This window comes from Myotis brandtii, unplaced genomic scaffold (assembly GCF_000412655.1).
Source record: "Myotis brandtii unplaced genomic scaffold, ASM41265v1 scaffold565, whole genome shotgun sequence".
Taxonomy (NCBI): Eukaryota; Metazoa; Chordata; class Mammalia; order Chiroptera; family Vespertilionidae; genus Myotis; species Myotis brandtii.
Window position 1 is genome coordinate 889,384 of NW_005370105.1, and position 26,650 is coordinate 916,033.

The window sequence follows — 26,650 nt, forward strand, 5'->3', positions numbered from 1 at the left end:
TCACGTGTGCCGTGTTGTATTTTCTAACAGGGGGAAGCAGGTGCCGAAGGTCCTGCCGGGAAGACTGGCCCAGTTGGTCCTCAGGGCCCCGCCGGGAAGCCCGGTCCGGAGGGCCTTCGGGGCATCCCCGGGCCTGTGGTGAGCATCTGGGATGTTTTATTTTTTTAAAAAAAACACACACATCACAATTCTAAATGAAAATGTTCGTGTCAGCACTATTTTATAAATTAGAGTGTGGATGTTTGAAGGGAATTTGGGAAATATGTAATAATGAAAATCTTAAATATTTCAGTATGTCATTTATTTAATTAGTTCATGGTGTAATTCTAACTCATAAAGGCAGAGTAGAAAACGAAACCCTAAGACAGTGATGGCGAACCTTTTGAGCTCGGCGTGTCAGCGTTTTGAAAAACCCTAACTTAACTCTGGTGCCGTGTCACATATAGAAATTTTTTGATATTTGCAACCATAGTAAAACAAAGACTTACATTTTTGATATTTATTTTATATATTTAAATGCCATTTAACAAAGAGAAATCAACCAAAAAAATGAGTTCGCGTGTCACCTCTGACACGCGTGTCATAGGTTCGCCATCACTGCCCTAAGATCACAAAGATGTCATATTTTTATACCTAGCGCATGCATCCATGTGTGTGTGTGTGTGCTTGCACGCGCCTGTGCCTGTAGACAAACGCCACACAAAGGGAGAAGCCTCGAGATTGCTTACAATTGTAGGAGTTCTCCACGTGAGGGACTCCACAGGCAATGTTTGCTTTCTTCCAAAATTAAAATAAAAGAATATGTTTCTGTTCATTTAAGAAATTAATCCTGTTTATTTTTCACAGGGAGAACAAGGTCTCCCCGGAGCTGCAGGCCAAGACGGGCCACCCGGTCCCTTGGTGAGTAGCACCCTTCCTGTTAGGAGGGGAGGATTCCAGAAACGAAATCGTTTATGAGCTACAGTTTCCGTTATTCTAGCTTATAAACTGCTCTCTATTTTGTGCAACATTCAAGGAAGTGTCTTACACTGGAGAAGAGGAAAAGAAATCTAACTGATAGGTTCTTTTGAAAATATGCCCCATGATTAGATCTTTCCTTTGTTCTGTCCTTGGATGAAAAAAATGTTTCCCCACCAATGGCCTGGCCAGGTCTTTTCCAAACACGGACAGTTCCCACATGCATGTGGCTGCCTGCCTTTCCGGGCCCTGCATTCAAAAGAGCAGCGCTGGCCCCGTCCAACAGGGATTCCTTCACCAAGTAATGTTCTGTCAGTCCTGCAGGCTCTGCGAGTGACGCTCACTACTTTAAATAAGCAAGGACTTCCATATAGTAACTTAAATTCTACAAAACGCTGCTGATCATGAATATGTTAATCATCTCAGAGACATTTACATACTCAGAAAGCCATTAAACTGGGTCTCACAATCTTAATTATTCCGGGAATTGGGGTCATTCCTTTTAGTAAAAATGTCACCAAAATTTCCTCTAACATGAGTGTCTTTTAACTTTCTCTGAAAAGTTAAAGATCAGTTATTTTAGTGACTGAATAAAAGTTACCAAGTTTTGAGTGACTTTAAGCAGGAGATTATCAAGTCAGCACACGACCTCACAGGCCGTGGGCCAGCCCTGCACCCCCCCACCCCCACCCCCGCTCCGGCCGTCTGCACTATTTAGGGAATATTCTCCATGAATACGGGCCGCTCCTGGCTGCAGAGTCCGAGCTTGGAGAAAGAAAGCACTTTGCCTTAATGTCACCCTAAAATTCACCAGGGATTTTTTTCATGTTATTTCAGATTTTTCCAGTAAGTATTCTGACCTTTTTCCCTGGATGAAATAAAAAACATCAGTCATGCTGGAGACGTCCTCTGGCTAAATGGTTATATTAAAAACAAACCACCAGACAGGCCACCCAGAGGCGGCTCTTAGGTAAACTTGCGTTTACAGAGCGAGGGAGGGGCTGACCCCCTCAAACCCATTCCCATTCGGGCCCAGTGTGGCCTGGAAAGGGTCAGATTGAGAGCATGGGTGCCCACCCCTCTCCGGCTGCTTGTTTTAAGGACATATTGTTGCTTTTCACAGCGTTTGACTGTGATATCTAATTTTAATGAAGATGCTGCTTGGTCCTCAAAAGGTGAGAGCAGGAGAAGTCATCTCTAGGGTGTCTTTCATGGCCATTTAATGATCTTTCAGACTCAGCTAACGGAGATTGACTTTTGTGGGCAACTCTTTTGATTTGAGCGAGGAGGAGCCGATCATGGTGAAGGTCACTGAGCCTGGAGCCAAGCTCCCCGGTTTTGAAACCAAGCGCTCCCACTGACTGGCTGAGGGGCTTTAGGAAAGGTCCTCATTGCTTTCTAAGCGGCAAGTTCCTCATCTGTAACATGAGGACATTCACAGCCTCTGTTCTGGATGTTAGGATGTTTAATGAACTATTTTAGTTTTTGAAGGCAGGTGAGCATCTCTGTTTTGGGTCTCAGCTTTTATTTGTGTTTTATTCATTCCAGTGTCGCTGAAACACTGCTCAGTGTTCATCTTTGGACATGTTTATCTTAGAACAGCGGTTCTCAACCTGTGGGTCGCGACCCCTTTGGGGGTCAAAGGACCCTTTCACAGGGGTCGCCTAAGACCATCGGAAAACACATATATAATTACGTATTGTTTTTGTGATTAATCACTATGCTTTAATTATGTTCAATTTGTAACAATGAAATTGGGGTCACCACAGCATGAGGAACTGTATTAAAGGGTCGCGGCGTTAGGAAGGTTGAGAACCACTGCCTTAGAACTACCTCACATTCCCTTTTCACAGGCTGATCAATAAAAGAACCGACAGCGTTCTCTTTGAAACCACAAAGGCCTGAGTAATTGGTAGCCTGGTTACTAAACTGCAGTTTGATTTTATTTTTATGCTACATTTAAACTCTCTGTAAGCAGGTCGAGGTGTGCAGTAGTCCATAGTGATTAGCATGTTCAAACAACATCACGCTTGCTTTTGACCAAATTAAATATTATTTCACAATATCGCAGTGCCTGGCAACGTTAAGGCAGCGGAGTTTTGTGATGTTTATCAAAGCACGGCGCTGCAGGGAATGTCTGTGTGTTCCAGACACTTAAGAACGTATCCCCCGTTTTCTCGTTCACTGTGTTACTTATGAATTATGTATTTCTCTAGGGATTTTCCATTTCCAGTATCCTAAAGGGGAACTAGGAACTATGTCCACTTGGAATAACAGCTTTAAATGCAGAGTTAGTATTCTGATGTGTCCCGGGTTCAGAGGGTTAGTTATAACTACTGCTCATATCAGATCTTCCCCGCTTTCTATTTCCAGCGGATGGAAATGACTCGAAACGGGTTTTTGCCTGGCAAATTCCTCCTTAGATATTGTAATTTCATAGAGATTATTAGCTTAGAGGTATTAAGTAAGAATTTCCTGTACCTCCTTCATGAATAATATTCATGGAAACGATTTAAAATGCATTAGAAACACAAATAAATGTCTGGTATTGTTCCCATTAAGCCCAAGCAGTTAGAATTCCTAGGGTTTCTTCTTTTTTTTTGGCACTTTTGCTGGTTCTGTTAGACTGCGATGAGAAAGCCGATTGGCATAGCAAAAAGGAATAATAATTAATAGTTACATTGTACTCCAGTTTAGGCAGTCCTTTTTGTAGGACTGGTTTTTCTTTCATGACAACAATCCTGTGACACGGTTGTTATTATTAGAATGCTTTTCTACATAAAGCTCAGAGATAATAAGTGACAGACGCAAGTTTACCCAATTAGTGAGTGACCGGATCCAGGCTGGAGGAGTAGTCACTAGACTACCCATGCCCAGCAAGCAACCTCCCCAGCAGCTTTCCCACCCACCGCGACCTTTCTCCCGAGTGTACGCCAAACTGAGGTTTTTAAAATAGCATAATCTTTGAAATAGCATAATCTTTGAATTTGAGTTTAATGTCAAAATATTTGATTGAATAGATGTTATTTGGAAATCCCTCCTTCTAAAATTAGTGCAATTAACAATTTACCCTTCTCAACTGAAACACTATTATTCCTGTCTTCATATTTATTTAATCAAAATGATCATTAATATATTTTATTATTATGGTTAAATAGTGAACCATAGACTTTTAAATGTGCAAAATAGTTTGGAATTCTGAAAAATAAATGTCGGTCATTAATATTTTTTAAACTTGGTCAAGATGAAGTTGGCAGAGTTACCCAAACCGAACTTGCTCTGGGGGTAGTAACGGGACTCCCTCATTCACACCCGCTCTGTGTGTTTGCTATTTCTCATTGTTTAGGGACCCCCTGGATTACCTGGCCTCAAAGGGGACCCTGGCTCCAAGGGCGAGAAGGTGAGAATAAGTCTGTCCTCCTACAGTTTTGATACTCTAGTAGCAGAGACAATACGTTTGCAGATTAAAAGCACCGAAAGGGGAATTTCAAAGACTGTCTTTACTGTTCTAACCAAGGACAATGCCATCAGTCCTTAGCTCTCCAGATGGATTTAGACAAGAGGCAGTACACAGTCGCATGAAGAAGGTACCGGAATGCAGTGTTGCCTTTTCTCAGTGCCCCTGTAGGGACATACGGAGAGAGCACAAGGTTATGCTAAAATAGGAATTCAGAAGTAAATGTAGGGAATAGCAAAAGGCCCGCTTTTATGTTTTAAACATGGAAGTAAAAATTTGAACAGTTATCTTACAAATAATAATTTGTTCTCCCAAAATGTATCCTGAGCTGCACCAAATAATTTTTTTTTTGGTAAAATAAGCCTTTTTCGGAACGGCATGAATATTTTTGGATTATTTTCAAGTTTCCGTATCTCTCTTAAAGACTGCACAATCTCTTAATAGAAGTCATTTCGCATAAAATCAGATGCTTATTGAAACAATGACTCTCCAGTTGTTTACCTCACCAGCATCTCACATCTGGTTATTGTTGGTCCTGCGGTTGAGGGAATTCCCTGTCAGTAAAGGCAACACTGAAGAGGCTACTTTTAGAAAGCATGTCCTGCCACAGGGCTCCCAGCCCTGTGCACGGTCTGAATGTCAGAGGAAACGATCCTGTGAGGTGTGGGCAGAGCGGGTCTTCATCCCACAGCCTTTTCAGAAAGTTCAAGTTTCGTTTCACAAGTTCAATGTGCAATTATTTTATGACTATAAGTGACCACCGGGCTGTGATGTCTATAGTGTTAACACTTCTTTTCTCTGCCTCCCACAGGGGCATCCTGGTTTGATTGGCCTGATTGGGCCTCCAGGGGAACAAGGCGAGAAGGGTGACAGAGGGCTGCCCGGGACCCAGGGATCTCCAGGAGCGAAGGGCGATGGGGTGAGGAAGGACATGACTTTCCTGTCCATCCCAGTGATACACACACACAGCACGTGCACAGCCCTTTCAACTTGACCGAGGAGGCGATTCAGAGCGTCTTTATTCTAATCTCCTGGAGTCAGTGGTGTTTTCAAAGAGAAATTTATTTCACCTTAGAATAAATAAATTAAAAGCATGACAAGTTCGAAGCACAGAAATTACAGTTCAGTAGTTAATTGCACTCACAGGTATTGATCCCCAACACTTGCAAATCATTATTCTGAAGGCTGCAGGAACATGAATATGTAAGTAGACACTGAAGCAACATGAAATAGACTATCTTGCAAAGTGACTTCTTAGACAGACAATGGGAAACGTAAGCTCTTCCCACGTGTTTTTGCGTCCTCTGCATGTTGCACTGTGGCTGCTATGCAAACCACAGCACTGTGACAGCTGAGAAAAACCCTCTAACGCGGCTGCCTCTCTCCTAGGGGATTCCAGGCCCTGCTGGTATTCTCACGTGTTTTTGTGTCCTCTGCATGTTGCGCTGTGGCTGCTATGCAAACCACGGCACTGTGACGCTGAGAAAAACCCTCTAACTTGGCTGCCTCTCTCCTAGGGGATTCCAGGCCCTGCTGGTCCCATCGGGCCCCCCGGTCCTCCAGGCTTACCAGTAAGTACCAGGAAAGAGAGTTTTCTAAAGTAAACGTACAGATGCCCCAAAGAGACACACACCCTCCTCATCTCTGTGATTTGCTCTTGCGTTTTCCAGGGCCCTCAAGGTCCCAAGGGGAACAAAGGCTCCACGGTGAGTACCTGCGCCCTCGGCCCTTGGCAGCGAGGCCGCCTCCGGTGCCTTGTTCTCTGTTCATCTTGTTCCTGTTTCTTTTCCACAGGGACCCGCCGGCCAGAAGGGCGACAGTGGTCTGCCAGGGCCCCCCGGGCCTCCGGTGAGTGCCTGGAGGCGAGTGGCCTTGTGGTTCTTAGGGTCCCGAGACGATGCCTCCAGATGTGTGAGGAGGGGGAGCAGCCACGTTCAGGAAGCTCTCGGTCTGCACGCCGAGGCTTGTCCTGGCGTTGGCTTCGCTGTGTGAATAGAGATGCTTTCATTATATCTCTATTCGGGGAGTCCTGTTCTTATTAGTTTCCTAAGAAACGCATCTATTTTGACGTCAGATTTTCATGGAAGCAGCTGATGGTCTGCCACACAGATACATGTATATCTGACACTCAGAGCAAACAGCGCCGAGGTTGGCATTGTTTTCCCGCTGCGTCTAATGATAAGAAAAGCGATGAGTCACCCCCACGTGTGAACGCTGGCATGTCCAGGCTTCAGGCTACTGAGCGACCGACCCCTGGGAAGGACTTCAGGCCCCGGTGGGGGGCTTGCTTCCCAGCTGGCGGGGGATTAGTGCACTTCACCCGCAGGATCTTCCTGACCGGGAGTCCCAGGGGCCCAAGCCCTAGACCAGCGTGCCACAGGTCCTTTCCGAGGCGGTGGGGCCAGGTCTGAGGGAGGCCTCCCCCCCGGCTAGTCGGTGGCTGTCTTCTCCTGATGCCTCTTCACGCTGACTTCTGTCCAGGCCGGTCTCTGTGCCCCCATCTTCCCTGACTCCAAGGAGGCCAGTCTAGGACCCACCCTGCTGCTCTGTTACTTCACTAATTATCTGCACAGCAACCCCATTTCCAAATAAAAGTCTTCTCCCGAGGTGCTGGTCCTCCAGACTTCTACATGTGGGCTTTTGTGGGACACAGTTCAACCCATAACGATATGGATCAACGATTTAGTGTAAACGCAAGTCTGGTAGCATTTCTTTTGAGTTTGTTCATTTATAAATGTTTGAAACAAGCTAAGGTGTATTTGTAAAAGATTGAAGTATCATCATATAAACTATCATCAAGCACAGTAGACACCTCCTTAGCACAAGAGCCTTAAAGTGGTGCTTCATCTTCAGGGACTGAAAGCTAATTGTGGGATAAGGCATGTAAATGAGGACTAATTAATAAACAAGAGCAGGCATCTGATGAAGGTCCACGCCAATGCGTGCTCCGTCACCAGCAATAACTAAGATCTGCAGGAAACAAGGCCTGTGTGTCCTCTCTCTCGCAGGGTCCACCTGGGGAAGTCATCCAGCCTCTACCCATCCTGTCACCCAAGAAGACAAGACGACACACGGAGGGCATGCAGGCCGACGCGGGGGACGCTACTCTCGACTACTCGGACGGGATGGAGGAAATATTCGGTTCCCTCAATTCCCTAAAACAAGACATTGAGCACATGAAGTTTCCAATGGGCACGCAGACCAACCCCGCCCGCACGTGCAAAGACCTGCAGCTCAGCCACCCCGACTTCCCTGATGGTAAGTCAGTGACACGTGACCAAGCCCAAGTACGGCGCCTCTCAGCTCCCGGGCGGGTGTCAGCTCATTCATTCTCGTTAAGTGTTAATACAGTCTCTGCCCGCACGTGCAAAGACCTGCAGCTCAGCCACCCTGACTTCCCTGATGGTAAGTCAGTGGCACATGACCAAGTACGGCGCCTCTCAGCTCCCGGGCGGGTGTCAGCTCATTCATTCTCGTTAAGTGTTAATACAGTCTCCAAAGAAAGCGAGAGCCAATGATTTATTAATTCCCATCTTGTAACAGAAAAAGTCATTTATGCTGCGGAATGCAAGATCTGCTTTGGAAAACCCGTGTCTGTTAAATAAGGGTTCATTAAATTATGACAAGATCATTTTTGGATGATTATAGATAACAGAGATGCACTTTGCCTTGTAATAGTCACAGAATGGGGCTGATGTGTGCACGCATATGTGCATGTTACCATATGATTATTTATATCCTATACCCTAACATGCTTGACATTAATATGAGTGAAATCAACATGATGAAATAGCGTAACTGAATCGTATTTGATCCAATGAGCAGAGTATTTATGAGTTAGGATAGCTTGGAGCAAAAATGTGTTTCATCCTTCCACCAACAACCAGAGCAACTGCTCATACCTATTTACCATCTTCACCCACCTAACCCCACCGTCACGGTCACTCACAGGATACAGTGTGCTCTGCGCCACTTAGCTAACGGCTTAATAGAAAGCAGCCTCTAAATGCACAGAATCCACCTGCCTCTGAGGGCCCCGTGCAGAGGAGAGGACAGTTACTGCAAGGAGGAGTTTTCGCTGTAAAGTAAGGCTCAAGGGTAATCCTTCAGGCCGAGTAGATACTCCCACCGCCTCCACTGTTACCAACGAGTAAACCAAGAAAATATACCCTGGCTGTTCTACTTGGCTGCCTTCAGTGGTAAATAATGCCGACGGGGTTTAGGGTGGAGTGTATATCTGCCTCCATGTGCGTGCGATTCATTGCGCATGAGAAATAGAGGTTACTATTTGAGGAGGCGGCATGGAAGCCGAGACCTGAAAGTAAGAGGCGTGCTAGGAAGGAAAACGGGTGTCCGGGCAGAGGACCTGGGGTACGGGCACAGCTCTGAGGCAGACAAGACAAAAGGGTCACTTTTTACCTCTTGGAACATAGACCCCAAGACGACCGAACGCGTAGGAGAAATCCCTGTGGGAAAGACGGGTGGATATTTATGTTACCTTATTTCTCTTTCTAATGAAATTGGATACAGAATGCAGTTGCATGAGTTTGCCCATGACCTTTGTCCATGACGTATTGTTCCCTGCCTCCAGGCGAATACTGGATCGATCCTAACCAAGGCTGCTCAGGAGATTCCTTCAAGGTTTACTGCAATTTCACGTCGGGCGGCGAGACGTGCATTTACCCAGACAGGAAATCCGAGGGGGTAAGCCAGTGCGTTGGTGGTGACTGTGACAGTTCCTGCCGTGTTTTTGCAATATTGAACTCAACAGGAAAATGATGCTGTCACATTCTCATTCATCTGCTTTTCTTACGGAGTAATTAGAGCATTCCATTTGCATAAACATGAATAAGGCACCAAGTGATGTGTGGCGTTAACAAATACTTCTCTCCTGTATTTTTACCCACGTGTGTTCTTTTTGCACCTGTGTGCTCTCTCAAATTCTAGGGCTTTCCACGACACAGCCGATCCTCAGGTTTCAGTGCATGTGTAGCAGTCTTCACGCCACCCACCACGTGGTAGAACTCACAGCTGTGTATTATGTTGGAAATACAGCTTCATAAAGAATTACTTTTTCAAATAAAAGAAGAGTATTCTCCACACATGCATGCTTTTGAAATGTTTAGTCCCTTCAAACCCATTTCTTTTTTTTCCCTCAACCGAGGATATTTTCTCATTGATTTTCAGAGAGAGTGGAAGAGAGAGGGAAAGACAGAGAGGAACACATCAATTGGTTGCCTCCTGCATGAACCCCAACCAGGGCCCAGGCTGGAGAGTAGCCTGCAACCGAGATACGTGCCCTTGACCGGAATCAAACCCAGGACCCTTCAATCCACAGGCTGATGCTCTATCCACTGAGCCAGACCGGCTAGGGCCAAACTCATTTCTTGGTTTTCACCTAGCAGTATCAGTACATTTGAGTTCTATCTTTAAAGCTAAAGGCTAATTATTAATATAATGAAAGATTTTTCACTGGCATAATTATAGTCTCCAAACACAATACAGGTGGGAAATGTTGCCTTTATGGCTTTTGAATAAACGACATTTTTCTTAGGAAATGGCGTGGGTCTCAGTTACAGAAACTCCCTAAGTCAAAACAAGAGGCTTTATGTGCAGCGTGGGGAGTAGGAGCAGGAGACAAAGCAAACTCCATTTCCCACCCGCACGGCACGCGGCGGAGCATCACAGAGCTCCTGGAGCCCCAAGACCTGTGGCAAAGAGGAAAATGCGCCCCTTACGCCGATGACTCCAGTTCCCTGCCATAAGGCGAGCCGTATGTGCCGCACCTCTTTGCAAAGCAAAACGATCCACGCAGATCCATGAGAGACTCGGGCCATTCTTCCCAGCAGGGCATGGCCAGGCTCGCTTCCCGCCAACGGCTTTCTGTCGCATCCGCCTCAGTTGCTGGCGGGGGACTTTCAGGGCTCGACCGTGGCTGGTGGGACCCGCCAGGCGGCTGATGGCACCCGGTGCTGTGAGGGCATCCATGGCAAGGGGTGAGCTGGGCGTCCCAGCTGTGTTCCCTGCAGCCCTTCGCTCGCCTTTACCAGATTCTTTCCCCTTCTGAGCAATGAAAGAAAGCCAAGAAAATGACTCGTCCTCACTAAATGGGAATTCCCAGGATCCATCTCCAAGTTGGCCCTTTGTGTCATTTTGTGTCATCCAGAGTAGGCCCTTTAGCATCTCCCTCCTACTGAAAATTACTGATGTGTACACACATATTATTGTTCATGATATTTACCGACTGTCTGATTTCCCTGCTCTTTTGCAACAGGTGAGAATTTCATCGTGGCCAAAGGAGAAGCCGGGAAGCTGGTTCAGTGAATTTAAGAGAGGAAAACTGGTATGTTGTTACCTCAACATGCAAATGGTTTCTCTAGAGCAGCGGTTCTCAACCTGTGGGTCTCCAATCTGTGGGTCGCAACCCCTTTGGGGGTCGAACGACCCTTTCACAGGGGTCGCCTAAGACCATCGGAAAGCATATATATAATTACATATTGTTTTTGTGATTAATCACTATGCTTTAATTATGTTCAATTTGTAACAATGAAAATACATCCTGCATATCAGATATTTACATGACGATTCATAACAGTAGCAAAATTACAGTTATGAAGTAGCAACGAAAATAATGTAATGCTTGGGGGTCACCACAACATGAGAAACTGTATTAAAGGGTCGCGGCATTAGGAAGGTTGAGAACCACTGCTCTAGAGCTTAGTAAATGAGGCTCAAATTTCCTTTCTCTTGACACTAACGGTGCTAGTCTAGATTATATGAAGCAGGACCAATGGCTCTTACACTACCGTGGTGTAGACTTTAGAGAAATCTAAAATTTTCTATCGAAAGAAATGCAGATATACTAAATTTGCTAAAATAATAAGATATACATTTTATTAGCTGAGATAGACATCATTAAAATGGTTTATGTTAGAAACATCAGATTGAATATATCTACTCAGTATCTTTGATTCTGACAATTTCATTTTGTGTTCTTCACTTCCATAAGATTTCATTTCAATATAATCTGGGTGAATTTAATTTTTTCTAAAAATCTAAGTTTATATGTCTCAGCTGCGCCCAGCTCTGTTGATTATCCCCCATAACACAATTTATAACTTTGGTAAAAGAGACAGTTTTTAAGACTTTGCAATTAAAACTATTTTTCTTACTAAATCCAAAGCAAGTATTTACTGATAACACCTTCCCTTGCGCCATCCCAGGCACTGTGCCTGATGGTACAAGGATGAGCAAGTCCATCGGCTGAGAATGGACCAGCGGGCGGGTCTGAGCTGAACAGTAAAGACCGGAACTGCCTTAGGAGACCATGGCCGCCATGGAAGCTGCAGGAACGCGTGTAAAAATTTACTTCCAGTTGCTATCCTATGACATTTTTAAAAGAGTCGGCGACATCAAACAACATAAACATAGTTCACTTTACGTCGCACTGACACCCCTCAATTGTCACTGTTACTATTAGAAAACACACAAATGCAAGGAAAGGCTATTTGGAAACAAAAATTTTTTCTGATGAAGAAACTGAAGCATAAAAATAAAGTGATTTTTTTCCCAAAGATCAGCAGTGCTCACAGCAGCTCAGGTGGGAACACAGCCCGGTTGCTTCAGATCCTGGCTCCGGGTCCCCTGACCCTCAGCGCGCACTTTCCTTAAAGGAAAATGGCTCTGAGCTCCCGGCTCCCCGGGTCCCTGTCCACAGGGATTTATCCCTTTAGGACCGAGAAGGGGAGCAGAGTCTTGACGCGTCTTTGGCGTTTCTGTTCCCAGCTGTCCTATCTGGACGTGGAAGGCAATGCCATCAACATGGTGCAGATGACCTTCCTGAAGCTGCTGACGGCATCCGCGCGGCAGAACTTCACCTACCACTGCCACCAGTCCGCGGCCTGGTACGACGCGGCCACCGGAGGGTACGGCAAAGCGCTCCGGTTCCTGGGGTCCAACGACGAGGAGATGTCCCACGACAACAGCCCGTACATCAGAGCGCTGCACGACGGCTGCGCGGTGAGTCTCGGCTCCATGGCCCCGGGCACAGGCGGCACACGGCCCTCCGTGTGGCCCCAAGTCCCATGTCACATAGGCAAGGCCGTTGTTAAGATTCGCTGCTAATCACTGACATGTTGAAATACAGTACGTTGGAAACCTCTGATACGCATGCAGGAAGGAGAGAGAGTGAGAGGAAATCATTGATGTGCGGCCTCCTGCACACCCCGTACTGGGGATGGAGCCCACCACCCAGGCATGTGCCCTGACCTGGAATCCAGCCATGACCTCTTGTTCATAGGTCAACGCTCCACCACTGAGCCATGCCAGGTGGGCAGGTAGACACATTTTTAAAGCCACAACAGAAGGTAATCTTGGGTCGTGGGTTATTTTTATGGAATTATTCTTGATATCTGAATAATATTGCAGCTAGTTATTCTTGAAATGAAAAAAAACACCACCACCAAAACCTTATTTTGTTGCCCTCCTTAATCCATGGTTTGAAAATGACAGATCAAGGACTCAGTTTATACGGCAGATGCTTCTCAGCCCTGTATTTTGTTGATGAGGGCTTGGTGGTTGGCACTACATGACACCATTGTAGACGCCACTGTTATTTGTCTTATTTTTCTGCTCTGGAAGTGTCTTTTCCACACACTGGGAATTCCATATAAGAAAATGGCCCACAGAGCGCCCCGAAAAGCCCCATTCTAGCTGATCCTGGAGATAAGTCACCTTTACCAGTGAGCAGGTGCCCCCAGTCGAAGGAGAGGAACTACCTGCAGCTCACGAAGAGGAGGGAGTAGGTGCTTTGGGTTCTCCAGGAGAAACGTGCCGGTCGCTGTTCACAGAATTCAGACACACCGGTGCTTTCACCTCTTGCATTTAATTCCTGTGTCTATTTTAATTATGATTCTACTCATAAGGATGTATTATTTATGTAGGCGTATAACCCAATACCAACATTAGTTTTCCTGTTAAATGGCATTTATCAATTCAGTAAGATTCTCTTCAACTGTGCAATATGTTAGAGTATTATAGTTGGGTAATTATGGCTAAATGGAGGTGTCAGCATTCAATATTTAAAGCCACATATGACACAAGTGATAACAAGAAGAGCTTATGACATCGATAATAATAAATTGGTGCTTCCACTCTCCTTTCTTATCTTCCTATCTCGCTTCAGAAGCTTAAGAAAAAAAAATAACATCTGTGTTAAAACTATAAAACGATTGCATAACTTGTCCAATTTCTGCTTAACTTTACAGTCCAGAAAAGGCTACGAAAAGACTGTGATTGAAATCAACACACCGAGAATTGACCAAGTCCCTATCGTTGATGTAATGATTAATGACTTTGGTGATCAGAATCAGAAGTTTGGATTCGAAGTTGGCCCTGTCTGTTTTCTTGGCTGAGATTAGGACGAATAACATGTGAAATCTACAGGAAACATACCTTGGTGCCACCCACCCATTTGATGCCACATGCGAGTTCTGAGTAAGGATGGCATAGAAACCAACTCGTCACGTGTACATGTACCAGTTAGGAAGCACTGATGCCCTCATCAGTGAGGGCAGAATCACATGGCAAAAGCTTTGAAAATAATTTAAAAAAAGAAAAAAAGATAGTGTGGCTGAGATGGAAACAAGCCTTATTCTTGATACCCAATTTTCACCTCTCCTTTTCCTATTTGGATCTCTTTGGTGCTGTAGAAAAAAAAAAGAGAGAGAGAAATATATATTCATAAAAGATATGGTGCTCATTCCCATCCGTGAAGGATGTGCTAAAACAGTGTGTTGAATAAATTGTAATTATTTTGTGTACAGTTCTATGCTGTTATCTGTGTCCGTGTCCAAAACTTGCGCGTGTGTCTGAATTCCATCTGGCTCGAATTTTACGACAATCGCAGAACTACGATGGCAATAAATATATTATTATGAAAAAAATAAAGTTGTCATTTCTGATGGCTCTAATTCCCTGTCTTCAATGAACAATAAAATGCCTTTGTATATACTGCCGTTGAGGGGTTCAGTTATTCGATGCCGACGACAAATTTCTCAGAGGTGCAAACACCTGAAGACTTCAAGGCGCACGTCCATCAACTTCTCTGCTGACAGTAACGTGGATGAATTTCAGCCAAATAGACGCATTTGGATGCTTTATTCAGTGCTATACCTCAACTTTTTTTTCTTTCCAGAGTCCAGGATCTCACAGGCTACTTGTATATACATGGAAAACAAGCAAGTTCATATTTTCGGACAGGAAAATGCGTACGAGGAGCTATTTAAAAACACACGGATGCCTCCATCAATCAGATGTACAATTTTGTTACTACCTTATCTCACCTCTTGTCTTCGGTGTGCTACCCAGGTTAATATTCAAAGTGGGAAGCTAAGCAATTATTTATGAATATGTTCAATGTTATACTTTTCAAAACAAATCAACTTCTTGAATTGGATTCTAGGTTGCATATTATGAGAGTCTCCAAAAATTATTTTACCTGCACCTGCCCAACAAATATTCTTTCTTTGCTTTCAAGGTAATATCATTCATTATCAGACCTACCTAACTGCTAAAGTACATATGGTGGACTGTTACTAATAGTGCTTGTTTTAAAATTCATAGTTATGAAAAACAATCAAAACTTTTTTTTTTCCACTAAGGTATTTCCTTTCAGGTAGCTTGAAATAGCAGTAAAATTTAAAAATTACAAATTGAACTTTGTATCTATTTTAAGTAATATATGTCAGACTTGAAAATAAATGTTTTATTATTGCTTATATGAAGTGTTAAGTTAATTGATGCCAGATTCCACTGGACCCTTTCCAACCGATAATTTATCACAAAAGTGCATACCTGTAATGTTGACATGAAAACGTGAACGTGTGTCCTTCAGAAGTTCTTTTATTTTTGAAATTAAGTTTGTAAATGTCCTTTGGAGAAGGGAGATATGAATCGTATAAATAAACTCAAGTCTTGTCTACCTGGGCTGGTCATTCTCTTTCTTAAGTAGGTTCCAAATCGCTTTCTGCAGAAAAGGCTTTCAGTTCTGTGTGCTGACCAGCCAGGTTAGAATTGTTTTACACTTTTGAAGAACAATATCCTTCTCAGAAAAGTTGTTTAAATCTCCACTTGTCTAAAACAGATCACCACCTGGTATCACCACCTGGTAACACTCTATTTGCAAAATAAAAATAGGTTACATTTAAAGTTTCAACAAAGGTACGTCTCATAGTTAAACATTTTGCAAGGTCTCTAACTTATTAATAATTTCAGCATTAAAAGTATTTTCAGAACTTTTTTTTTAACAGAGTCTCTAAATCACCCCTGAAATAATATTGTTAATGAAGAGGGGTTCCCTACCTCAGACAATTTAATAAATGAATAACAATAAGAGAGACTATTGTGCATATTGATCTATGCTGGGAGAGCTGTCCATTTAAACAAAATAGCCTTGGATTTGGCACTCAGTAGAACTATTTCCTACGCCTTTTATGTATGGCTACAGCCTTCTGCTTAGAATCGGATTTTTTTCTCCCTTATTATTGATTTAATCTAGACAAAAGGAAGCTCAGTGGAATAGAAAAAGCATATTCTATGTATAAGTTATTCATGCATAGACCATGAAGAATAATACTGACTTCACTGCATGGGTGGATTCTGGGCCAGATGTCCATAAAATTTGGTCTTTCTCTACGAAAAATACAAAATCTCCAATACAAAAAAGACAGAAGGTACTATTTAAAATGAGTACAGATACTACAGGAAAGTATTCATTTATGAAATGGACCAACACCAAAAATAATCAGAAAATCCTGGAAAATATCCATGTTTTTACTAATTCTCTGAAGGACTACTGTAATACTTTTATTCCACATGCTTATTTTTTGACTGCCATTTCTGAGTACCTCTTCATAGGAAATTTTATAATTTAATTTCTATAGAAAGAGTGAGTTTTCCCCCCTAGCATATTAGATTAAAAATATTTTCATTATCAATAGCTTAGAGATGTTTCAAAATTGCATCTTGTTACTGGTAAGTATTTTTAAGGTTTTAGATCCTTTTAAATCTAGGGAGAATTCTGTCAGACTTCTTCCATATGCTCACTATACATGTGTGAGAATTTCTCACAGACTGGTTCTGTATGTTTTATACCTTCCTTCTCATGTACTCATTCCATAAGACATGAGACACACACATCGTGGTAAACTCTGTCTCAGACCTTTCTTGTTATCATAACACTGGGTAGTAGGATTATTCTAGAAAACCATTTCTATTCATTCCTGGCATTCATTATGCATAACTATTAACTACAAGCCATATAAATACAGGATGTCCCAAAAAAGATGTGTACACCCTTAGCAGCTGGTCTGATTACATTTTGAAAAAGGAATGTATTTTAATAAGCACTGCCTCTATACTTATTCAAAGTGTGCATGCATATTTCTGGGACACCCTGTATGCCCGACAAGCCCCCATAAATAAATCACATCCCCTCCCCCGGGGTCCTTCCGTACCACCCAACATGAGAGAGGGTGCGCCAAAGAGAGCACGGAGTGGAAAGGCGAGGTTCCGAACCCACCATGGTGTCAGACTCTTATCCGGGCAGGTTTTCCCCTGAGGACGTGCCCCTACTTCCAGCAGCTCACACAGCGTTTCAGGGGAAGCCATGACAGAGAAGGACCCGAGCGAAGCTGACTGGTGTCACAGTGCAGAGTCCCCTGCGTGCTGGGTAATTGCAAAATAAATGAGTCCCCCGAGGGCCATTGATACAGACTGAGAGCGAAGTGCAGTGTCCACCTCCACGTTTCCCACGACTCCGGTCAGCACCAGAGCGTAAGTTCCCTCCTAAACGGTGCCAAGAACTCACGAGCTACCTGCCTCCCAGAACCTGCAGAAAGAGTGCAACACTGTGCGAGCGGCATGATCACAGGCGCCCACAGCGGCCAGCGGCCCCGCGTCCAACGCAAGCTCTAGGAACGATGCTCCAAGGACCCAGGGAGCACGGCATCCTCTGTAAGTAACCGGGACCCCAGCGCAGACGGGCTTTGGGCCCTGTCCCCGGGATGGGATGTGCTCGCTGCCCGGAAGGACGAGTTCCGTGGGTTTGGGGGTCTCTTTGGTGCTGATGTAACCGTGATCCCGCCCTGCAGCCGGAGTCCGAAGATGCAGGGGTTGCAGGATTACTCACACCGTAAACCGTAAACCGTGCAGAGGCCTACCCCGCAGGCGCGGCCATCGGGACACAGCGAGCCCTGCGGGAGCCTCATTTATTTTCTATCCAGTGAACCCATCACCCATATTTAGGAGGAGGTCGGTCAGGGTCAAAACAGGGGGAGGAAAGAGTTACAGACTGTTAACTCTTTCCTCCTAAAATGTAAACTGAAATCATTTCAGGACTCTTCATGGTCCCGTGACTAGGACTGGTTTGATAATTCCCTCCTGATGGCATTTCTGCCTCTAACACTGTTTACATAAAGCCACACAAGGACACCGATTTCCATCCGTAAATGACCGCTCTCTGTCTAGAAAGAATGAACTGGCTCTTTGTTCCTCAGTGGGAAGAACTGCATTTGTCAAAACTGAAAAGCAAAACCTACGTCCCAGAATTTATTCCAGTGACAAGAACAGAGGAAGCCAGTGAATGGACAGCTCCATTCGCCACCTCGTCAGGGCGTCCCCTGTACATAAAATGCTGGCCAGCTCTTTGGGGGGCTCAGGAGGGACATGATGATTTGTGGGGCACAGGGCAACTGCCACCTGCCACGGCAGGCACTTCTGTGCGGGGGGCCAGGCTCACTTAAGGGCCACGAAGTCCCCTAGGACAGGCAGGGATTGGCAGTCCCTCGGGTCAGCAGCGTGGGAGGGTCGGGGTAAGGATTCCGAAATCACACAGGCTTGGGCGTGTGATCTGCTTCAAGAAAAGGAAGTTGCTGAGTAAAAATCAGCACAGCTACCATTTTATAAGGTAAAATGTCGTTTAAAACCCCGAGTTGTATTTTTAAGTAACTAAAATTCATTAACTACAGAGCAACGTAATTCACATGTGAAGGAGCATTCTAACTGGCATGTCTATACGGCTGTAGAAACTTTCCCATCCCGACTGAGTGACAGGAGAAAAGAGGGAAAATGCTGACAGCAAAAACAAAACCCCGCAACGATTCACAACTTAACTCAAGGCAGGAAAGCCATGTGACTAGGTAAGTACATGTTTTATTTTAGATTTTTGATGAAATTGTTAAAAAATCTTATCAGAATTTCTTCTCAATGTGAGGGAACCTCCCCCACCCCCACCCAGGGAAGGAAAGGGGGGAGGGGAGCGGGGTGAAGAGCCACGCAAGGGGCAGGCTGGGGGCAGAATTTTTCATTGAATATTTTCTAAAGATCCAGCCAAGTGGTTTTGAATATATCAACAAAATAAAAGCAGGTATTAACACTGATAGCAATAATAGTAAGGAGCACATGTTATGATTGGCAGCAAACAGGGAGCCGGGGAAGCTCTGGCGGCGGGTCTAGCAGTGACTAGGAGCCCAGGCAGGTCTGTGTGTTAATGACCGTCAGTATGAGGTAAGAGAAGGTATAGGAGTTTCCCACCTCATAGCAGAAGAGAGATAAAGTGTGTTAATAAAGGAGACAATGATTATACCATAAAAAACCTCGGGTTAAAAAACAACTGCTCATTCTTTTTCTGTTGGAGAACACTGAACAAGGTTTTAGTTTTCATTTTTCTTGCCCGTCTCCCCACACCTGCCAGTTCTCTGACGCAGCTCCCACCACCTGGCCTGAGGCCTTAGACACAGGGAAGGAAGTGTGAGCCACGCCCCAGCAACGCGGGTCCGGCCACCCACAGGGAAACCCAAGCAGAATGCAGAGCTAACAGGAGCCCAGCCATGGAACCAGCCCCAGCAACAGCACTGCCTGAGGCCCGGCTGCGATGTCATCTCACAGCCCCGCTCAGGAGAAAGACACTCAGTAGCGCTCATCGCGGTGGAGAAAGCACTGGGCGAGGAAAATCCGAGTGTCTAGGAAAACGCTAGTGTTGGTGCTGTGGTTCCCGTGACAGGTGCCGGCTGCCCCCACAGGGGTGACTGCCGAGCGATGTACCAGCTCCAGGTGCATCCACTATTCAATACAGTCACACTAGTCCCGGGACAGAGCCCGTTGGGCAGTCAACCCATGTCTGCTCTTCGGGGAGCCCTACTCAGCTGCTGGGCAGAGGTTCTCTGTGCCCGGAGCTGTTTGCCAAACATGGGACAGGATCCCCCATGAGCTGGAGAAAGACACGGGACAGGATCCCCCATGAGCTGGAGAAAGACACGGAACAGGATCCCTCATGAGCTGGAGAAAGACACGGGACAGGAGCCTCCATGAGCTGGAGAAAGACATGGGACAGGATCCCCCATGAGCTGGTCTCCCCTCGGCCTGACCTCCACAGCACCTGAGGATATTTCTATGAACCACCAGGAGGACTGTTGCCTAGCAACCGCAGCCCTGAGGATGTCACTAAGGGGAGAGTAGCCAGAGAGATGGGGGGGGGGACTGACTCTCTGGTGTCTCCAGAGACTGACCTAGTGGAATGCGGTTGGCTCAGAGACGCCCTTTTAAACCCCTTTTAATTCGTTGCTGATGTTTACACACTTGAATTTCTGGCCCCTCCTGGAAACGCAGAGGCTCTGCCACAAGGTCCGGGAGTGCCAGGGGCGTCTTCCCAGTGGGTGCGCTCCTCTGATGCCTGTGCCCTCCGCTCGCCCCTTTGTTCCGCTAACACCTCATCTGCGTCCTGTGTGCGGGCCCTTCTGGGCATGTGAGGCCTGTACCCAGGACGGATGTCCCGAACAAAAGCAGCAGAGGAGGACGGAGATCAGGAATATGGGTCAGAGAAAACATTTATTGTCCCTCCCTCCCCCCAAATAAAAGGCCCAAAAGACTTACTGTAATAAACTCGGGAGACACGGGGCAGATCACCCAGATGTCAGGGAGAGGGGGTCGGAGCTCACGGAAGGTAAGAGACACAGCAAGGAGCTGAGAGAGACTGTGTTACGGGTGGTTCGCACTTACGTATCCAGAACAAACAAGGCAGCCGAAGCCCAGAAAGATCCCATCTGAGCCAAAGCCTCTGTACAGTGCCCCAGATCGTGGGCCTTAAACAACCATCTATTTTCTTAGTTCTGGGTGCAGAATGGTCAAGATGAGAGAGAGAGAGAGAGGAAGAGAGAGAGAGAGAGAGAGAGACAGACAGACAGACAGACACACTCTCTGGTGTCTCTTCATGAGGGCGCTGCTGTCATGGCAAGGGCTCCACTCCTGACCTCAATGACCCACGACAGGACGCCCAGGAGGCGCACAGACGCCCAGGGGAGGTTCAGAGGGTCCTGGGCTTGGAGCCGCGGGCCCTGCGCGGCTGGGTGCTACCCTCCGGGCTGGCGGACGTGTTCGCCCACCTGAAGCCGTCAGCGAGTTTTACTCCAAACCGATGACCCTCCGAACGCAGGAACAAAAATACAAAGGAGGGGCAGGCGGGTCTCGGGTGTCCTCAGGGGAGATCCCATGAGATGGCGCGTTCTGGTTCTTACAGACAACGCGGTAGAGAGCGCAGGGCACAGAGTTCCACAAAGTGGGCGGGGAGGGGGCGGGGACCTTGTGTGCTTGGTCACTCAGTACTTTCCTGGATGGAAACGATGACCATGAACTGATGATATGTAACAAATGGCCTGGGACAGCAAGGCGAGGGGTGCTGCTGCGAGCTCACCCCGCCAGTTGTGAGGCGCGGAAGGAGGGGAGCTCACGCATGCAGAAGGGTGGCCTGTCCTCGGCGTTCAGGCCTTCCCACGCCTCCCCGGCGGGTCTGCTCATCTTAACCGGGCGTTTGTAAGGCAGCCGGCGCCTTGACAGACACGAACACACATAAATCAGCAAAGTAACCCCCGGGCTTTTCCCGCCGCGGCTCCGGGCCAGCAGGGGAGCAGGGACAGCTGCGGGGACCGGGCCGCGTGCCCCGAGCCCGAGCCACGCACCCACGTCAGCCGCAATGAGCCTGTTCGGTGTGTCCAGGGCCCGCGGAGCTGAGTCAGATGAAGGCGGAGAAACCGCAGCCAGTGGGCAGCGTGCGAATTTGTATGCAAAGCTTAACCAGGCACCGCGCTGCTGTTTTCCTTTATTTACAAGCAAACCAGGCGCTGATTGTACATAATTTCGGAAATAACGACTCCCCATCAACATTTCCCCTGACGTCGCTGGCTGTGTTTTCCTGGGGGGGAACATTTTTCCGATAGATGGGGGTGGACTTCTGTATTGCAGGAGATTAAAATAGTGTCTTTGTTTTTTTTGGACTCCCCTTACTTCCATGCATTAGCCCCTAGGTATACAAATGGGTTTCCATAAATGATGCTTGCAAAGTGAGCCCTTTGCAGGTCTAAACCTAATGCTTCTTCCTTAAATCTGAAACCTCCCACCAAAAGTCCCTCTGCCTTCAGGTGGTCAGAGGCTAGATTCCCTCTCCTTCACTGGACAGCCACCTGCGGCCTCCCACAGCTCCAGGCCTGAACGGAGAGAGAACGCGGAGATTCAGAGATGTGGCAATGCTGGGATTTCACAGGGCCTTAGCTTCGGAGAGAATGACTGCCGGGCGTGAATCGGTCTGTCCCCTTCCCCAGTGGTCGCCACTAGACCCTGTCCGTCTCCACTGATGTTTGCTCGGAGTCACGCAGGCCACCAAATGCTGTGTGCACTGTTGGTCTTCAGAGAGGAGCCGCGTGGCCCTGCTGTAGCCCCAACTAAGGCACCGAGATGAAACAGCCTTTGTCAACAACATGGAACACTGTTTTACGGCGCTCTGATTTAATGCGTCCCTTTAATGGCTCCTTTCGCCCACCTCTGACATTTCAGCAGAGAGAGGCAGCAAGGAGGCTGCTAGGATTGGAGGTTCTGACTGAAGTTGGAAACAGGAGAACTGAGAACAAGAGGACGAGGAATGTCGTCTCTCTAGGAAATACAACACAGTCAGCCTGCGATTCAGAGGCGAGGGCCTTCGAAAGGACCATTAGCACACATGACCGGAAGCCTGCAGGCTGGGCGCTGTGACGATGTGCCAGGATACGAGAGCGAGACAGCCTCCACGAGGCCTCACTTCTGCAAACAGAAGTAATTGAGTCCCACACGGCTGGGAGCGAGACACTTTTCCCTTCTTCTAAGGCAGTGGTTCTCAACCTTCTGGCCCTTTAAATACAGTTCCTCATGTTGTGACCCAACCATAAAATTATTTTCGTTGCTACTTCATAACTGTAATGTTGCTACTGTTATGAATCGTAATGTAAATATCTGATATGCAGGATGGTCTTAGGCGACCCCTGTGGAAGGGTCGTTCGACCGCCAAAGGGGTCGCGACCCACAGGTTGAGAACCGCTGTTCTAAGGGGAATGCCAAGTGAACACCAGGTTGGCAAGTAGCATCGCCTGCCTGCCATGCTGATCTCTGCATTTTAATACCAACTGTGGCTGCTCGAGTTGGCATTGCAAAAGGAAAAAGAAGTAATAACGTATTTCCCAGCGGGTGAATTATGTTGACAGTGACTTGCTGCTAAAAGCTGGCCATAGCGGGGCCCCGGCGACGATGTCCAGCAGTCATACCTGGTGCGGCAGGCGAGGTGTCTGTCTCAGGGAGAGAGAGCAAAAGCCTCCTCTACGGAGTTTTCTAGTGCCAACCAAATCCCGCGTGAATGTGCGTGTGTGTGTGCATGTGTGAGTGTATGTGCATGTGAGTATATGTGCATGTGTGTGCACGTGTGTGTGCATGCACATCACCAGGTACATATGCAAAGGCTTAAACCGAGAAATACTGAAATTCAGTCGGGTTGAGCTGAATTGAATACCCAGTTTCAGGTCACACGCTTTGTGGTCATTGTCTGTTCTCAGGCCACATGGCTCTTTTGCCTCCAAACGGTGGGCAGTCATGTTTGGTCTGAACTCTCCCAGGAAGGTGCTACCCTGTCTCCTACAAGAGAAACAGGTGATCCGATCACTTGCACTAGAGTTACTCAACTTAGGCAACTGGAGTGTTTGATTAGATGCACAGATCTGATCGGCAGTGGTCAGAGGAGGGAAGTTACAAGCCATCCTGCATGGAGGGGCGCGCCCCCTTTCGGAGACCACAGCGGCGAGTCCCCACGCCCACCCAGCTCCCCAGCCCACTGCCTGGGGCCAGGCCTGGTCCCTGGACGCCCCCGTGTCCTGCTGAGAGCTCAGTCTAGTCTTCAATGACTCATTCCTTCAGGCTAACATCTCAAGGACACTTATTCCCACGGTTCCTTACCAGCCTCCTTTCTGCCTCGGAAATATTCACACGCTTTGGAGATACCCCGGCAAAGGCCAAGAATGAGATGGGAAGAGGACAAAGGATAGACTGTTTCCTGTTTTGTGTTTCCCACAGAGAAATGGGCTCTGCTGTGAGGCCGCGACAGAGGCTCTCCAATGAGCAGGGGACACGAAAGGAAACAGAGCAGGCGTCCACGCTGGCGCCTCTGAGCTCGGAGGCACGCCGCCTCCTGAACCGCTCCTTCCAGGAGCTGAGAGAGACGCCAGGATGAACGGGGTCTCCCACACTGCAGTGCAGGGAGGCTCTCGTCTTTCCTGCGCCCTTTCAGGAGCCCAGGAGGCAGGCGGGGGCAGGAGAGACGTGAAGAGATGTGCCTTTCACCTCAGCTGCTGATTCTAAAGCGAGGCCTGTGAGTGTCTGACCCCTGGAATCTAGTCTCCCTCCCCGTCACCTTTGCATAGGGTCTTGCGAGTATCCCTAGTTCTGTATTTATTTCTTACATTAAATCTAAAAACAATAATTACATGCTTCCCTATTATCAGCGTCCTTTATATATTCCACCCAACATTTCAAGCTTCTTATCCTATCACATTTGTTATAGCATCAATGATATTATCTAACCATTCCATAGTATTCCCTGATAATTACCCTGTAGATTGGCAATCCCTATGATAATAGCAATTTGGTAACCAAGTAATTTTCAAAAGGAATTTTGAAAAATACGTGTAAAATGGACTCTTCGTATCTTCCCAGGATATGACACCTCTCCATAACATGCTTTAAAAAATCACCACCATTAGCCATTGTAATAGTGTAATATTACATATTTCCAAAATAGTTAATATTAATGACTTTTGAGTCAGTAGTTTTAGTCATAGCAAAGGTCACCACCAAAGACAGCAATGCATCAGTGCTCTGTCTGTGGGCACGTTCCTTCTTCTTTAGGGTTTGTTATATTTTAGATCTTTCTTAAGGTGGTATCTCCATAGCAAACTCTTCTTGCTCCTGTTCCCAGATCCTGCCAGCTAAGTAGTAGCCAAATGCTTTGCTATTAATTTCCTACTCTGTAGATTGGCAATGCCATGGCCTTTAACTATGGCTTTTTATTGTAGATCTACACAATGCAGTAATAAAGTAAAATAAAACAAAACAAAAACCCTAATATAAACCCAAGTCATATTTTTTTACGTTTTAAAAATATATATTGTTATTGACTTCAGAGAGGAAGGGAAAAAGAGATAAAAACATTAATGATGAGAGAATCATTGATCATCTGCCTCCTCCATGCCCCCCACTGGTCATGGAGCCCAGAACCCAGGCATGTGTCCTGACCGAGAATCGGACTGTGACCTCCTGGTTCATAGGTTGATGTTCAAGCACTGAGCCATGCCGACTGAGCCAAAGTCATAATTTTTAATCTTTTGTTCTCTTTTTTAAAGGGTTGAATTACTATTGGTTTAAGCAGTAATACTGATGAATACATGGTAAATTAAAATTCCATTTTGATTTCATGGCAATATTAATATGAGATTATACTGAAAATAATTATGTGAATGGTTCATGATCTGGCTGATCTGTTTTTATAGTAAATTTGAGAGATCTAATCTGATTCAAGAGTAGTTATATACCAAATGTGTAATACAAGTATTTTCTTTACTGATCATATGCTACAGGAAATAAAATCAAATGGAATTAATATCGAGGGATAAATTACGTTTTCTGGGGATGAGTGCCGTTTAGGGATATTGGATGCAGTCAGCCCTTCAGCATTTCATCTTAACCGGAACAATGCTAATGCGGTACCCTCGGCAGACACTGCGGTGAGGCAGGCAGTTCACGGAGGCGGGGCTGCAGGAATGACCTAAGCTTTCCCTCGTTCCAATTGGAAACATCGGGTGGTCTTTTGCTTCGCAGATTATAGAGACACTGCATTGGCTGCAGGCCCTCTATCCTCAATGAAAGCTGCACTCAACTGCCATTGGCAATGACTGCTGTTAGCAGGAATGTGGGGTCCCTTAATCCATCATTAAAGGAGCTCAGGGAGCCCTAGCCCGTTTGGCTCAGTGGATAGAGCCTCCACCCATGGACTGGAAGGTCCCGGATTTGATTCCCAGTCAAGGGCAGATGATCAATGATTCTCTCTCATCATTAATGTTTGGTTGCAGGCTTGATCCTTGGCCCTGTTTGGGTGCGTTCCGGAGGCAACCAATTGATGTGTGTCTCTCGCATCGGTGTTTCTCTCTCTTTCTCTCCCCCCTCCCTTCCACTCTAAAAATCAATGAAAAAATATCCTTGGGTGAGGATTAAGAAGAAGAAGAAAAAAGAAAGAAACTCAGGGAGAGTGGAGCACAGGCCAAGGAGACAAAATACATAAACAGAAATTATCACGGCAAGGAAGAATTGCAAATAAAGGGTGAAATTAAATGTAAATGCACTTTGCCATGAAAAAGAAACGCAGAACATGTCTAGAAGCCAGCCCCCCAAGACTCAGCATGGTAAGACCCAAACTGGAAAATGTGCTATTAACTAAGAGCTCTGCATCATTAGCCAGCAAGAGAACTGAGTAGGATCTTGACCTAAGTAGTTGGGCTCATGTGGGTTATCTCCTGAGTTTGATGTTGATAAGATGTTCTATAATAGACTGGCCATACTGTGTTTTAAAAACAGAGATGAAATAATGCACATTATGCACCTAGTCTTCCTGGTCACTACAGCACTCACTGTCCGCCTGGAGTCTTACCCATGCGTCCTGGCTTTGACCTTCAATCTCCAACGCTATGAGTTTATGAGGCTTTCTCTTCATGATATAATACAAAACTGACCTTGTCCTTTATCCTCTGTGAAATATGCTCTGCGCTCTGTGATATGAAGTTATTTTCACCTGATGATTATGGTGATGATATTTCTGATATTAGCAAATCGCAAATT

General features: G+C 46.1%; 1 protein-coding gene across 1 annotated transcript in view; it reads left to right on the forward strand.

Annotated features, from left to right (window-relative positions):
- The window catches only part of COL11A1 (collagen, type XI, alpha 1), a gene marked incomplete at its 5' end in the record, with an annotated part of 146,727 nt that extends 131,332 nt beyond the window's left edge, over positions 1 to 15,395 (forward strand). The window contains 12 exons of the mRNA XM_014549666.1: positions 31 to 138; positions 847 to 900; positions 4,304 to 4,357; positions 5,226 to 5,333; positions 5,932 to 5,985; positions 6,085 to 6,120; positions 6,209 to 6,262; positions 7,423 to 7,672; positions 9,006 to 9,118; positions 10,689 to 10,757; positions 12,200 to 12,433; positions 13,681 to 15,395. Coding sequence (XP_014405152.1) covers positions 31 to 138; positions 847 to 900; positions 4,304 to 4,357; positions 5,226 to 5,333; positions 5,932 to 5,985; positions 6,085 to 6,120; positions 6,209 to 6,262; positions 7,423 to 7,672; positions 9,006 to 9,118; positions 10,689 to 10,757; positions 12,200 to 12,433; positions 13,681 to 13,827 — 1,281 coding nt within the window. The remainder of the gene's footprint in view (positions 1 to 30; positions 139 to 846; positions 901 to 4,303; positions 4,358 to 5,225; positions 5,334 to 5,931; positions 5,986 to 6,084; positions 6,121 to 6,208; positions 6,263 to 7,422; positions 7,673 to 9,005; positions 9,119 to 10,688; positions 10,758 to 12,199; positions 12,434 to 13,680) is intronic.
- Positions 15,396 to 26,650: the final 11,255 nt, after the last annotated feature.